General features: G+C 42.3%; 1 protein-coding gene across 5 annotated transcripts in view; it reads right to left on the bottom strand.

The window, feature by feature from the left end:
• The window catches only part of SLC25A13 (solute carrier family 25 member 13), a 101341-nt gene extending 85886 nt beyond the window's left edge, over nucleotides 1-15455 (bottom strand). The window contains exons 1-2 of one of the 5 annotated variants that reach the window (XM_068404508.1): nucleotides 15383-15427; nucleotides 13056-13141 (exon numbers count right to left, since the gene is read on the bottom strand). Coding sequence is in view for 2 of the 5 variants with exons in the window: in XM_068404505.1 (XP_068260606.1) it covers nucleotides 13056-13070; nucleotides 15383-15394 (27 nt within the window). In the remaining 3 variants the exon portion in view is untranslated. Of the gene's footprint in view, nucleotides 1-2223; nucleotides 2296-13055; nucleotides 13142-15382 lie in introns of those variants that run through there. The other 4 variants (XM_068404505.1, XM_068404506.1, XM_068404509.1 and 1 more) reach the window with 4 other exon arrangements.
• Nucleotides 15456-16026: the final 571 nt, after the last annotated feature.

Raw genomic sequence — 16026 nt, 5'->3', positions numbered from 1 at the left:
CAATCAAAATTGTTAAAGAGTTCACAATAACTCTCCATAATTTGCAAAAGTTGTAAGATACCTGACAACAACAATTAAAAACTTATCATCTCCTTAAGAAACTGCGGAAACATTTCCAGCATTTTAATACATTTTAATTAGGAACTATTCTGATTTTAGTTTGAATGATCTTGGCTTCTCATCTGTGAGTCTATTTTATTACATATATTTGCATAAAGCAATAACTGTTTCATTAAAACATTAAATTTACTTCTGCTGCATTGCGCTCAGAATATTTTTGTGAGATCGTTTGGTTGCAGTGGAAATGATAATGATGTCAAACTGAACATTTTGACTTAAAGATAGGAATTTAAAAAAAAAATCCTAAAACTACTTTCAGGCAGGCATCTTTAGTGGAGGGGAAAACAGAATTAAATCATTTTTTTTTTGCCAAGAAAGGGATTTCCATTTTCAGATTAACCAAACACAGAGCAGAGTTGAAGATACTAGAGAAATTCTAGCATGATTCTTTCAACGTCTGATTAACCAGGAGTTCTTTCGTTTCATTCCTTGGACACTTGGGTTGATGTCAGCACCCTGACATCACCAAACGAATTCAGAGCAGTACGTCTGCCATTCCACAGTATGCTACTGGCATTAGCTGACAATATAGTTCACTTTTTGACACCAACTGTCAAAAACATAATAAAATCCTGTCCTGGTTTCACTGGGATTTTGTTTCAGTTTGTGGCCAGCCGTGGTGATCAAGGCCCTCAGCAGTTAAATCCAGGGCAGCTGATCCAGGCTGGCCCATGGGTGTATTCTATATCATTGACATCAAGCTCACTATATAAAAGAGGGTTTGCTGGGAAGAGGTGGGGCTCTTTATGCTCTCCTTGCCTTTCCTTCCTCTTCTTCATTGTGATTCCTGGAGCAATTTGCCAGTGCTCTGTGGGTAAGTATACTTTTCTCTGTTTTGTGTTGTCATTATATTGATTTCTTCATTTCATTAAATCTGGTTAACTTCAACCCACAAGTCTCCCTCCTTTTCCCAATTCCCTTCCTCATTTGGGGAAGGGACATTGGGTGATAGAAAAATTGTTTATTGTTTAGCCCCAGGTGCGGGCTAAATGTGGACAAATTCCAAAAACTTCTTTCTGATCAGTTGATCCAGCCCTTTGAAATGCAAAAAAATCAATGCTTTGCCTCATGAAAATGCTGGGTGACCAATCAATGGTTACTCTTCACAGCTTTCACAACATGTGCCAGCCCAGGAAGTCTGAACACTGAACAGAAAAGCCAGGAAACCTCACACTAGTTTTCATTATATATCCCTTTGTTTAATCAAACTATGGGTGACACACAACACAAAGTACCCTCAGGCTTTGAAAGCCACAAAAGAATTGTAGACAATTATTCTCTACAAAACTTTCTAAAAACACTGAAGGAAAATAGCGTATTTGAGAGTCTTTTTGCGCATACTTTGCTAAGCTCCTTCCATCATTTTCCAAAGCTCAGTGCCCTCTTTCCCTCGTTCTCTCCCCACCCATCCACAAGAAAAAGGGAAAAAGCTGGTTTACTATCCTTAACTTGTCAATGGCACACAGAATAAGGAACTAATAAGTGCTATTTTAATTATACAGTATTTAGGTTGAATGTTTACACACTTGAGAATTAAGTATTCTGGTTTGGGCTATTCTCATAACTGAGATTCTGAATCTATAGGTTATATGTAAGGGAACACCCTTAAAAGCAAATTACAACAGGTTTACAGTCATTATCATTTTCTTTACTGTGAGAAGAAAAGAGAAACCCAAAACTTTTGTAGCACAACATTCACAATGCAGAAAAGACTGAACCCGCTGCTTCACTCCAATCGGTCTTGAAAGAAAAGATGCAGACCAAGCAACCGATTTGGGCGTGTGAACAGAGTAAAAGTAACTGTAGAAAGTTTGTTGTTGACATGTTTTTCTTCCTTTTGAACAGCATCAACATAAGACTAATTCATGATCTTTACAAAGTAGTTTCCAGTTAGACTGACACACAATGGCAAGCAGCATTAGACAGGTGAAGTGACAGGAAGGAGGAAGGCTGACTTGATGTCAGTGACAAAAACTATTTTAATGGAAATGTGAAATTATTCAAAAATTTCTTCCCCTAAACACATGAAGATTTCTCTAGTCAGATTCAGACTGCACAATGGGCTGAGAGCAGAAATCACCCCATCACTGCATTTTTACATACCGTGTTTTTTCTAATGGCTTCTCATACTTGGTGCCTCACTTAGAGGTTTCTTCTGCCAAAGACCTGTTAAATTAGTGATGTTCCATCAAACAGTAGTTGTCAAACATCATAAAGACCTACAATAACAAAATACATGACCAAGAAGTTTTAGTAGCCAAGGATCCAGGTAGAGTGGAAATAGGTCATATTTCCAAGGCACAGAAAGATGACAGTAATAACAAACAGTCCGCCGTTTGTTCAGTAATACTAATTTTCAGACCTCTTTTCTTCTATCCTTAAATCAGACGTACGCATCAGGTCATGCGATGGACGGATCTGACAGGAAAGTCAAGTAACTAAGGATAGACGATAACGCTTGACTGCTACTGCAGAACATACATTTCAATTAAGTCCTTTAAGTAGGGAGCCTCCCACCACCCTGCTACTGATACAATACAACATCCTAGTCTCTCTCCCACACCGTAACATCACACACCAGACCAGAGACTTGACTAAGAAGCTTCAGTGGGCACCTGGTGTAACTGCAGAAAAAACACAAAGCAACACCACAAACATGCAAAAGTAGGAAGAAGCATTAAGGCAGGAGATCTCATTTCTCAGTGTAGGAAATCACATGTGCACACATATGAACACAGACCTCCAAACCAGAGTTGCGTGCAGAGATGTAGAAACTTTGTGTTATGATCCTGCTGATGGTCTTTTATGTTTTGGAGATGTTACCTGCATTTTGATTAACACTTATCAGTCTTTGATGAAAGATGTAGTCAGATGCCGCTCAAGCTACTCTAACACTGAATAATTTGGTCTAATTTACTCCTTAAAAAACTATTCTAATTTACTGCTTCACTTAGATGAAGTGGGCACATTTGCTAACTTCCCAGAATCAAATATCCATTGACTGAAGCAAAAACCCAAAACCCTAAGCAAGTAATGGTTCTATTGGCTGAGAGATTTCGGGGAAGTTTGGATAAGAAACAGCAACTTAAATACGAAGACAATTAGAATTTCTTCCTCCTACTGGCTGGATGATTGGCATTTGGCTTGGGATCATCCTTGTGAAAGCATCCTCCCCTGTTGACTAAGTGCACTTTTATGCAGTATGCAAACACTATCAGGAAGAAGGTAGAAAAATGTGTGCCCTTCTATGACTCCATATTCTGAAAACTACAGACATTTTTTCCAGTACACAACATCAGAAAGAAAAACAAAGAACAGAGAGTGTTAGTTGTTGTTCCCTCCTCATTTCCTTGCAAAGCCAGCACTAAAAAAAGACTCCAACCTGCCAAGGAACCTTCTTCGAACCTTCCATTTCCTGGTAAGTTTAAACTTATCCTCTCAGCTTCAGAAATGAGCTCAGCTCCAGGAAAGAACATTTTTAAATCTTCAGTGAATAAAGATCAGGTAGTATTCACCTACAGAAACTGAAATATATGAAAAGATAAATACAAAATTGTGCATGAAGCTGGAAAAATCTGTGGTCAATGGCACTTTACACAACAATCTGAATTCCAGCAAATCTATTTCAATTATGAAGGAAGTACCAACAAGATTACAGTGTCACAAATGGAGAGAGAGAAAGAATAAACTCTACTGGGGAAATAACAAATGGAATTCAAATACATCAAATCACTGTTCTCGTCCTTTTCCTCAAGTTTTTAGTCTAAGAATAATTTGTTCAACTATATCAGAAATATTCAAACTTTGATCCCCTACACTTCCCTCCCTGTGCAGTCCCACAATTGCTCAGAAATGTTATGTTTTAAATTTGCTGAACAGTGGTTTAGCCCAACAGTCAAGGTTTTAATACTCCAGAACACTAATTACGTAAAGTCATCTGAAGGAGGAGGGAAAAAAAAAGTCTGCTTCTACCTATTTGTAAGGTTGGCTAATAACTATGGTCATCTAGCTACACAACACCTTCTTCCATATTCCAGCTTTGGAATTAAGGTTGCTCTTTGCAATTCTTCAATTGCCCTAATCATCAAGGACATAAAAATCATAGTTGTAAAAAGAACATGTATTACTCTTCTGATAGGTCCCCATAATTGCAAAAATAGCCTTTAAAAGCCTTGAATTTTTATACTGATGAGAATTCTTTTAAAAACTAGACTTCAGGTTTGAGGGTGTATTATCTTCACATGGGATTGATTTACAGTGGGACCTGAAGACTGGAAAAAGACTACATGCTAATACACTTCAAGCAAAACTATTTTCTTAATATTTCTGCTTTGAACGGAAGACATAATCAAGTTCCAGCTACATAATTTGTGGCTAATCTCAATATAACCTAACGATAGTTCTACAGGTAACTACAACTCTAGGATTATCATTGCTGACTTACCAAAACTTAGACCTTAGCAGGTCAATTTAATTCTGTACTCTGGCAGCTTTTAGAAAATAAGATATGCTGGTCAAAAAGCATTTAATGTGCTTTAAAAAGGTCAGTTTCTCAAAGACTCTTCTTCAATTTACAACATATTATTAACCGTTTGCCTATGTGATCAGTCTGTTTTGCTGTCAGACATTCCTGTCCCTGATACCTGAGAGAGGTGCTGGAGCAGTACATTCTTTCTCTGCTTTCCGTGAAGCACTGCACTTCACAAAAATAAGGTGATCCTACATGTCTGAGTAAAGACACATGTCTGTGCTTTTCTCTCCACCTTACCTCAAATTTAATCAATCTAGCAGTACGTGCTAAGATGCAGGGTTAACATCTTTTTTCACTATTTGCACCTAATTTTAATCAATGAGAAGTACCAATAATTCAAACAGCACTAATACGGCTGGGAACTCTTCACCTGTCATAAGGACGGCTTGTGGAGCAAGAATTAACAGTTTCAAGAGTAGTTACCTGTCCTATTCATTGCAATCACAGCCACCTAAAATATTAACAGTAAGAACGCCAAAAATGTGGAAAGACTAAGGAAACAAGGCAGGCTCACATGTAAATCTGCAACATCTACTGAAAACAAGAGGCTATTTGGACAGTAGTTCACTGAGAGCTTGGGTGAGAACCAAAATTGTCTCACCTTCTCAGCTTCCACAGCAAACACTGTGGTGTAACTATGCCCTACCTAAAACCAACTGAAGCTCTAACTAATGGCAAGTCCCAGATGCTCCAAAAAGCCTACATCTATATTCAATAAACTCAAGCGATGGTGTACAAACTGTCAGGCATAAGAAAGGATAAAACACTCTCTATCCCACAGATAGGAGATGTGGAGAAGAAAGAAAAGCGTCACTTAAGAATGGAAACGTATTTCAGAACAACTAAAGCAATCACAAGTTGCAGTAGTACTATTTATTACAATAAACGGAGATTGAATAAGTTTGCCAAATATGCTATCTGGGTTTAAAAAAACCCACAATGACGACTCCCATAAAATGTCCCAGGTGCCTGTTCCCAGAGGGGTATAAACCTCCCTTCAGCTCTGGTCCAAAGCCTTTGAGACTGGGTCTCCTGTTGAAGAGATGAGCAAAGCACCAACATTATTTATGCTAACATGGGCTAGCTGGTAGGGAGCAAGACTGAGGTGATGTGGAGGTCATAGTCATAAAGGCAACAGCAACCTAAACCACAAAGGCATGAAACCTCTTTGTAGCTAGGTTTTTCATTTTGACCATTACACATTTTAATATGGATAATTCATAAAATGCCATAGTGCTTAACAATTCATATGTGTATCAACAATTCAAAAACTACAAAGCTAAGAAAAAAAACATAAGGATTACTGCATCGTATGCAAGGTTCCATCATCTTCACCACTAAGGTCACTCCCTTTTACTCTCCCACATTTCTAATGGGAGAAAAAAGCCTCAGAGAGTTAGGATTTCACCAGCTGCCTGACTCCTACAGGTTACGATTGCAGTCATCTTCTGTGTGTGGAGTTGAGCTAGAACTGATCCCCACTGTTAGAAAAACATGTAGGGACCAGCTAGGCTAATCAAGGCAAATACAACCACAAACTTGCCTAAAAGAAGAGGTAGTTATTCCTTCTACAGCAAAGTCTGTTCACATTTGAACACATAAATAAGCCAATCAGAGACATCTTTTAACAAACAAGAACAACACAACACCAAACCATTTGCAAGGGCAGTCTGATTTTTTATTTCTTCTCCCATGGAAAATTCACATCAAAGTTTTCTTTTTAAAAATGCTCCTACCAGTCCAGTTACTGGGCTATATAGAGAAAATGGGACAAAAGACTTTCAAAGAGTTTAGCATAAATATTTAAGAGAAAAATTGTGATAAAGTTTTCTTGGTGTTTCAGTTCCATTTTTTACTTTCTCTCTTCTGAACATTTAAACTGACTGTTGCCCACTGGGATTTAAATAATTAGTGGGTACATTAGTTGACCAATTAGTTCTATGATGTGTAGATGTGGTGTAGATGTAGATGTGCTGCTTAGGGACATAGTTTAGTGGTGGACTTGGCAGTGCTGGGTTAACGGTTGGACTTGATGATCTTAAAGGTCCTTTCCAACCAAAATGATTCTATGATACTATGATTCTATGACCATCTCACAGTTTTGCCTATGCAAGACTTACAGTTACATCCCCATGCCTACGTTCTTGCACCATGCCTCTTACATTTAGGGAAAAAGCCCTAGCACCTCTATGGTTACCCCATCATGAGCCAAGCATGAAGGGTTGTCAATGAACAAACCATCTGATCCACAGAAAACACCATAGACCTAATTTTGGTAAAAAAACAATTCCTTCTCATTTCTCTGCTGAGCAGTGGAAAATGCAGAAGTATCTATAAATGCAAGGCAAGAAACAGTCCTATGGTTGTAATACAAGACAACCCTTCAAAGGTTTCCAGCTTAAGGTATTTCTATGCTCAGTGTTACATTAGAGCACACCATCCACATAACTCTTTATGCTGCTTTGCTGTGAATCATATTAGGGAACTGCTCTCACTTAAAGCAAACAAAAAATTTGTATCAGAAAAAAAAAAAACAAACCTAGTCTAATTTTGCCAAGCCAGTTACCCACTGTAATTCAGCCTGGCACCATTACATTACCCTAGTATTGCTATTGAATGTTTAGTGATATTCAAGGTGAATCACAGCTTCAGGGTTACCACTGAACTAAAAACACAGTGACCTGGTGGTTCAGGATACAAACAGGCACCTCTCCACGCCAACTCGACCAACAGAACAGCTATGTGAGTTCATCCCTGGCATCAGAGTAGAGAGACAGTCCAGTATCAGAAAGGCACAAAAGGCAAAGATCCAGTCCCAGAGGCCTGATCCAGCCTAGGCTAGGACTCCAAAAAAGAACCAATCACCTCCTAAAACTATGGAAGTACTGATGATGGAAGATTTAAAAACTATTTTAAAAAGGTTTGGCTGAGCATAAGTCTGCCGATCTCAGTGCTCTCCCTACAAATAAAACGTGTGTGAGTTTGAAAACTCCACTTTGCTTGGCCTCTGAGGGTCAGATCCATTAGCACGCTCCACTACCTCAGTCATAGCATGATGCAAAAACTAATCCATCTACAAGCAAAAAGGCACATGCGATTTAGGATTTTTAAGATTCTTGGAAGTTCCACCAAGGTGCACATCCAGAACTGCCGCAGCCCTGGCTGAGCACGTACAGACATTTCAGACACAGTGACCAGGCCTCCCCACCCCAGCCCAGGCACCATGCATGCGACACGTCTAATGTGCATTGGCAGGACTGTATTAAGCATCAAGCACAGCAACCCTCCGAAACCGTGGCAGGTGGAGGTATCATCCATGCAAAATGCACAAACTCCGCTGGCAACAGAGAACGCAAATCTCACCACTCCCAGCTGCGTGCCCTAAGTGCCAGCAACTGATTTGGGTTCTGGCCCACTCCCCTGTCGCCCCAGCATCCACGTCTGAAAGAGAGATGCAAGCCTTGCTGTTTGAAGATCCTCCTGGGAGATCTCTATCTTTTCATTACCCACTGGATGACTTAGATGCTCCCTAGTCAGCACGCTGGCTGTTGCGACACCTGTTCCTGGATACCTCGGATAGGTTTCCTAATTCTACTTCCAAAGCCAAGTGGATAAAATTTAGGCATGGAGATGTTGATCTAGAGACCACCAAAAAGCCGTCCTAGCCTAAATTCCACATTCTGGTTTCCACATGGCCAAGAGTAAGCCAGTGAGTACGGCAGATCTTCAAGGAGACCCCCAAGAGTGAGCTTACTGGTGAGCACAGAAACAGTTCTTGCAGGCTGCCTAGGCATGCAAGACGTCAGAAGCATATGAATCCAGCAGCTGAGGTTAAGCACCTCACAAGTATCCAACAAGAGGAATTGGATCAGGCTTGCGACAAGCTCTATTTCTGCTGTTTCTTCTCTTAATGTACATAGTTTGGTGTACCTGTGTGCACTTCTCCACTCTCTCTCAAATGTTTCTTTTTTCCCAACTTCAGAGAAAAAGAAAAATGCGAACAACCCACTCCTTATGAGCAATTTCATCCTTTAACACCCTGGGTTTTGTGCAGGCCAAGTAACATTTTTGGTAAAGAATATAATTGCAATTGCACATTTCTAAGGTAGTGTAAATAGCATGAAATTATTTTAAAATGTTATGAAAAATGCATTTGCAGTGTTCCTTTAAGTGTTTTAACAAAGCTTCGGTTGAAATTGCTTTATCCAAAGCAATCGAAGATAGAGTATTTTTATAAGGACCTCTCTATCTCCCTGCAAATGACTGAGATACAGATACTTTCCCGAAAGAGAATGCACCAGAAAACACGCAACCTTATGTTGTACTAGCCATAGCTACCTAGCACCATAAAACATCAGCTGCTCTGTTTCTGAAGATTGTGTTGTAGCTGAAGCAAAACAGCACGATTAGCAGAGTCACAGTAGTGCCCAGAGGCCTTATGCAAGTTTAGGTTTGGTGCCATACAAACATACAGGCTCTATTCAGTACAGTCAAGCCATTCTATAGCCAAAGCAGCAGCAAGTCCACAGATCAAAAGCAAAAATGAAGCTAAAATTAAGCAGCACGTTCATTCCATCTTCCAGGAAACATGGTGTCACATACCTCCTTGTCATACTCCTTGGACAACATAGATAAATAAAATAGATATTGGCCTAAACAAGTTTGTCAGAAGACACACTGTTACCATTCAGGGCTGTAAGCTTGTCTACATTACAGGATCAAGAGGAGTGCCTTTAACATATCATTTGAAGCATACTTCGAAGAGCTTCTCTAACTTCCTGAGACATAAAGCTGCATAGAAAGAGGAATACATTTCCCGATGTGATAAGATCCAGATAACTTAAAATACTTCTCGGTGGACATCACAACAGATGAGACGCATATGAGGATGTACTTGTAACTGTTTGGTCCAGTCACACTCTCCCAGGCTATACATGAAGTGAGGTCACCCTGCAATTCCTCTTACAGGGACACCATAATGGAAAAGAGCAAGTTTCAAAAACTTGTTAAAATCACTGGCAGTTGCAACATGCGATCCCATAAGTACCTCTCTAACATATTAAAGACATAAATCAACCTCTTTCACCATCTCCTCTGACCTCCATCTTGCTCTGATAAAGAAAGAGCGGGAAAATAGTAGTACAAAGAAACAGATAAACTCAACTAAACCCCAAAACACAGTGTAATAAAGCTCCTTTTCAGGGTAGCTTGGCATTCACTGCAGAAGAGAACTGTATGGGCTTTTTCCACAAGAGAGTCGCTCCGCAAGTGGCTTCCCTGGGATTATTCTTGCCAGTGCGCCCTGTAACTCGCTGTGCACCTTGTGGGATTCGGACTCGAGCAGTCCCCTAAGGGTAAACATCATGAGCAAAGACTTGTGCAGTAAAAAAAACAAATGAAACTAAACACATAAACAATGGCAGGGAGGACAGGGAAGGGAAGTCAATGATTTGCTTTCTCCTCTGTTTCAGTCGCAGCCATCATGCATGCTACTTTGTACTTAGAAAAGGTTTGAAGTAATGAGCACTCATACAAATTCAGTATCCCTTTATCAGGCAAATTCTGGTCTCTTAAGAAGTCAAGATGCAGTAATAAGTCATGAGCAGCATAAGGACATGTTTTTTCTCAGAGGGAAAGTGGAAAGAAGAGTCTTATGATACAGAAGGTATTTAAGAATTTACACACTTATGCGCAGTTCCAAAATGTAACTACCCATCAGCAAGCACCACTGGATGTGTACAAACTAGTAATAGGACTTTCACATGGATCTTACATGGTGCTATCACGTCCAGAAAAAGTACCATGGCGCCATTAAGTGTCATGACACTATTAAGTCTACAAGTACACAAACTCAGTGATGCTTCAGGGAAACAGAGATACCTCTCTCCTTACTCACCAACCACTTTCCTCCCCACAGTTCTGATTTCGCTGAGTGGCTGGAGCCTGTCTGTAAGGGACTCCACTCCTTTCCTGGACACAGTAGCCCATCATGACGCGAGGATCCCTCACCTGTTCCTTTCTGAGGGCCCATCGAATCCACACGCAATGCAATGCAAATTCTTCTCTACCATTTTGCTAGAGGAAGGGAAGAATGGCACCAACAAGGGCAAGAAAATTGAATTCAGTTTTTCCCAGGCACATCCCACCCTACTGTTAGCAGAGGGGAGAGGAGCACAGGAGAAGGAGCTGAATGAAGAGGCACAATGGAGCTGGATGATGCACAAAGGAACACGCTGGGTATGCACAACAGCAAAATAACCAACGTGGCATGGCTGCACCAGCATCTAATAGTTTTGACATTGTTTGGAATCATGTTCATTGCATTGCATTGCCATGGTGTTTGTATTTATTGCTTATGCAGACCTCATTAATTCACATTGCCCAGTGCAGGCATTGGATCATTTCTACACACAAAAAGGCCCACAGAGTCAGGGCCAGCGGCATCAATCCTTCACAGAACTCCAATTCAGACAAGGTGATACACCTTGCAGGACTGGGGTGTTCAGTGGGAAATGCCTGACCACATTAACACCAAGACATACAAGGAGCCTGTGATGGGGACTAACTATTTTTGATATGACAAGGTTTAGGATTTTAAAGGTAAATAGGTCAGTAACTGGAAAGAACATGTAACTCCACTGATACAGCTTCCATAGTAAACAGTTCCAGAAAAACACAAGCAGAAAGAGAATAAAAAATTGTTAAATATACCAAAACTGCATAACAAATTTTCTTTACCTTGCATTAGAAACATCCCAAATATTGTCATGTAAGTAAAGTCAGCAACCAAATCTCTTTCTGTTACCTTATTGATATATTTCTCACAGTCAGGCACTTGTTCTTCAGAAGACTTACACATGCACTTAAAATTAAGCATGCCAGTAGTCACACCAGGTACTGATGTAAGTTTCATGCCTTCACTTGAACAGTCATTTTACAACTAGTTTTTTCAGCATGTGATATTTGTGTTCACTTTGTACATAAGACAATGATTTTTAAATAACTAATATATTCTAGGTAATGGACGCAACCAGTACATGCTCAATGGATAAAAGTTCACATATGCACAAAGAAACAATTACATCAGAAAAAGAGATATACCACAGTATCTAAAAATCATCTCCTATATCAGTACTGTGCAGTTCAATACAAGTATCAAAATGCATTCACATGCTGTCCATACCAGAGATGAAGTTTAACGGGGTACAAGTGCTTCCATGCTAAGCCCACAGTTTTTACACAGTTTCTAAGCTTTAATTTATCTACTGAAATTATTCAAGTTTGGAATTTTCTTTAATGCAATTTTTAACTGTTTTGAGTGTAGCTTAGTGGCTATGAAATACAACATTTAAAAATATTACATATACTAGCTCCCATTATAAATATCCGCTTCTGACTTTATGTTGAACAGACAAAGCAGCACAGCGGCAAAGGCAAAATCAGCTATGGAAAGAGGTCTCATTGAGAAGTACCTTAGAACTTCCCACTGGAAATAAGTTTATATTTTACCAAGCAGTAGTACTTTAAAAAGATAGCAAGTCACACTTTGCACATGCATGATACAACCCCTATGCCCAGAACTGTGTAGCAGTATCTGGACCAAGGGCAGCTTACATCCACTCAACAGGCACAGTTAATTTTGCTGTAAAATACACACCGGGTGAAGGCAAGGGGCATTTGCTAGACTACGTAACTTCTCTTTACAAGCATCTGGCTAAAGGGCAGAAAAAACATTGTGATTGCATTGTTAAACACTCAAAATGAAGAAATAAAGCATGACGCACTATAGAAAACATCACTATTGCTCTGTACATGCATTACCATAAAGACTTTCCACATGGCCTGTTTTCTGTGTAATTCAGAAAAAGAAGCCAGTATCTATGATGGTAATTTAGTTACCAATGGGGTAAAAATCTACTGGAACATCTCACCTGCAGTTTTTACCGGCAATTTGTGCAAATATAATTTACAGTGAGGTTTTCACAAAACACTTTCAGAAAACACTTTCGAAGATTCAGAAAAGACACTGATGGGCAATATACAGTGTTCAAAATGTTGTATAAATTGTAATAAACTGAGTAACACACAATGCAGAAAATTAAATGGAACTGTAATGGACATTAAAGATTCTATGCATAAAAGCTTTGCCCATTTCTTGATACCTGAGTGCTTAACTATGCAGCCTTAACAGTATCCCGTTTGAGTTTTCCTTTTGACAGACTGAATTCCTAGAGTCTGCTTAAAAAGTCAACATTTGAAATCTTGCATGCGAAGAACAGTTACATTCAATCCCAAAAACTCATATGCCTAAAAGGGTGTAGTTAAAAAATTAAAGGAAGCCGTCATGCAGGATACTGGCAAGGAAAAGGTACCAAAGGGATTTTAGAAAAATCATTTGACTCACCAGTCCATTGTTTGGCTGAGGTGAAAAAGGCAAACATTACTGAGATGCATCAGTGAGGAAGTTAGAACACAAATCAAGGCCCATGCCTGCAAGCACATGTGAATAACTTCAGGCCCAGAAGCTCTTTACGTGGCAAAGTTATTCATATGTGTGCTTGCAGAACCTGAGCTCAGACATTACCGTTAAGAGTACAAAACACTTACATTTTGCCACTGACTTCAATAAAAATAGAAATTCATCTGTGTTTAACAGCAACTGTTTCACCTCAAGAAGATGAAAACACTTCAAGTCTCACAAGGTAACTTAATAATTAATCCATTCTAGCTGCTCCCAGCTCTACTTTTTTTTTTTTAAACATAAGTCTCAAAACACATTCAAGCCTGCAGAAGCTATGTGGGGGCTGCAAACCCCGAAGTACAAAGTGCTGTATCTCTGTCTTGCAATGCACCAAGGATGCTTACGATATTAGTGCCAAGTCATTTTTCTTTTTAGCAGGTATCTCTGCCAAGTTTGACATAATTGGAAACATACTACGTTCAATTCAGTTTCTGCTTAAGTGTTGAGTCTTTTTGACATATGCTTGTAAAAATTTTGGTGACCTGAACTGTGTAATAAGCCAAGCCAAAAGAAAAAGGACCTCATGCAAACGTGTAGCATGAAGCACATATGTGTATCAGATCAGACAAACACTAAGTACATATGCAACATTTTTTAAGTGTATGTGAATAGTAAGAATTCAAATGCATTGAGGATTAAGAACTGCTGCTTGGAGAGAAAAGGTAAGTAGATGGTTCATAAATTTAGTGAATGGAAGACTTATAAGTCTTTTAACACCAAGAGTCTGGTACAATATAACTGATGTGCTGTGTGTACGGACCAGTGGGAAATCAAAAAAAAAATGCTAGACAGGACAGTTTAAGATTTAGGAATAACAGACATAACACTTGGGGATGATTGTTTCATATACCCCAGCAGAGGAATCAAATGTTACCCAATCCTTTAAAACAATACGCATTTCGGATAACCTAAGCCTCTCGTGAGGAAGGTGATGACAGGAGCAGCTCTCTCATGGACTCACTGAAATAAAGGAGCATACAACTCCGGCCAGACTGAGCACGTGTTGCTTTGTATTGTTTGGGGAAGTTTGTTTTCTGACATTTTCCTGGCACAAGTTTAATCACTGACTTGAAAAAAAGCAGGATGTGGCCCAATTTTTTTTTAAAGTCTCAGTATTCAAAAAAGAAACTTAAGGAAAGCTAAGTAGTAAGTTTTGAAACACCAATACTACATTTATCTGCCATTAGAAGTGGAATATCTGGTTTTGTATGGCCTTGATCCAGCTAATGGCTAATTTTTTTTTTCTGGGATGGAAGCGTGTTATTAAACAATTGTTAAAAAGTATTTTAATTCATTTATCCTTCTGAAACAGCAGAAAAGCATAACTAACAGGTATCAATCTGACAGGAGACCAGAGAGACATGAAACCAGTTGGAAATTACAATCAAAAGCAAAAACACAAGGTAAAAACAGGTATAGGAGAAAATGGGAGAAAAAGCAAAAAGGGACTGTCATGCTAAGGCCTGCAAGTGGGGCAGGGCCAACAGCAGTGCCTACTCTGGGCATGGCGAGGCCGACAAGGTCCTGACCTGCCAGCTGCTCTCCCAAGGACCCACCGCATTCTCTCGTCCAAAAATAAGTGTATCTATAACATGTATGTATGTATATCTTTATGCATCTAGATACGGTGTGTGCATGGCGGGGTGCTTACGGAGGCACAGCTGGGCCTAACAGCGCTCGGCGGAGCCGCGGCCGGGCCGGGACGCGGGTGCCCGGCGGGGCGGTGCGCGGGCCGCGGGGGCAGGCCGGCCGCACCGGGGAGGGCCGCACCGAGCCGCGGCGGCGCCGGCACCAGCCGCGTCCCACCCGCCTCCCCGGCACCGGGAGGCGGCCGCGCAGTGTCACGCAGCTGGTGCATTCCAAGCAGAGGGCAGGCCCGCTCCCTGGGGCCGGCAGGTGGGCAGCCCCGCCGCGCCGCCGCTGTGCCCGCCGGCACCCAACGCCGGGGGGGGGGGCCGCCCCCGCCGCGGGCGCTCGGCGGCCCCGGAGCCCACCTCCCTCCTCCCCCGGGGCCGGCGGCGAGGGCCCGCGGAGCCGCGAGGAGGAGGCGCCAGCCGCCGAGTTTCGCCAAGGACAGGCCCGAGGTCAAACCCGGCAGCCGCCCGCCTCCCGCCGCGGCCCCTTCCCCGCCGCCAACGGCCGCGCTGGCGTGCGCCGAGAGCCCGCTGGCGCCCGCGCCGCCTCCCCGCCCGCCGCCGGCGGTGACTTACCTTGGCAGCCATGCTGTGCCCGGCGCGGCCACCCCCTTCCCGTCCCTTCCCTTTCTCCCCTCCCTCCCCTCCCTCCCCTCCCTCCCCTCCCTCCCCTCCCTTCCGACTGCGGCAGGCAGCTTCCCCGCCTGCGCACCAGCCCGCCAGCGCCGGCCGTCACCGCTCTCCCAGGCACGGACGGGGCGCTCGGCGCCGCCAGCCCATTGGCTGCACCCCGACCGGCCCGGCCGCAGCCCGCCTGGTCGCCCGGCCCGGCCCGGCCCGCCCCACGGGGTCTGCGGGGTCCGCGCTGACCGAGGCGAGGCGGCGAGAGATGCGGCCTCAGGCACCGGCGGGCCGCCGGCGTTCCGGGGCGGGCACCGCCTCAGCCCTGTGAGGGTCCCGTTTACCTCATGTTTTCTCCTCAGCTTATGGCTGATGGCCTAGCAGCGTCCGAGGGACCCCGAGCTCCGAGGAGACCTGCAGCCCCTCCGGCCGCTGGAGAGACTTCTGAGCGACCACGCCAGCCACTAGTCACTCGTGCTGTTAACCAGAGGACATGCTTCCAGTGTGTTCGCAGGGGACACCGGGGCAAGCAACCGATGGTTGCCAGACGCCTTCACACCAGCCGTGCTGGTCTTGCACCTCTCAGCAAACCCTGCTCT

Source organism: Nyctibius grandis, chromosome 7 (genome assembly GCF_013368605.1).
Source record: "Nyctibius grandis isolate bNycGra1 chromosome 7, bNycGra1.pri, whole genome shotgun sequence".
NCBI lineage: Eukaryota > Metazoa > Chordata > Aves > Nyctibiiformes > Nyctibiidae > Nyctibius > Nyctibius grandis.
This window is presented reverse-complemented; position numbering and strand designations above follow the sequence as displayed.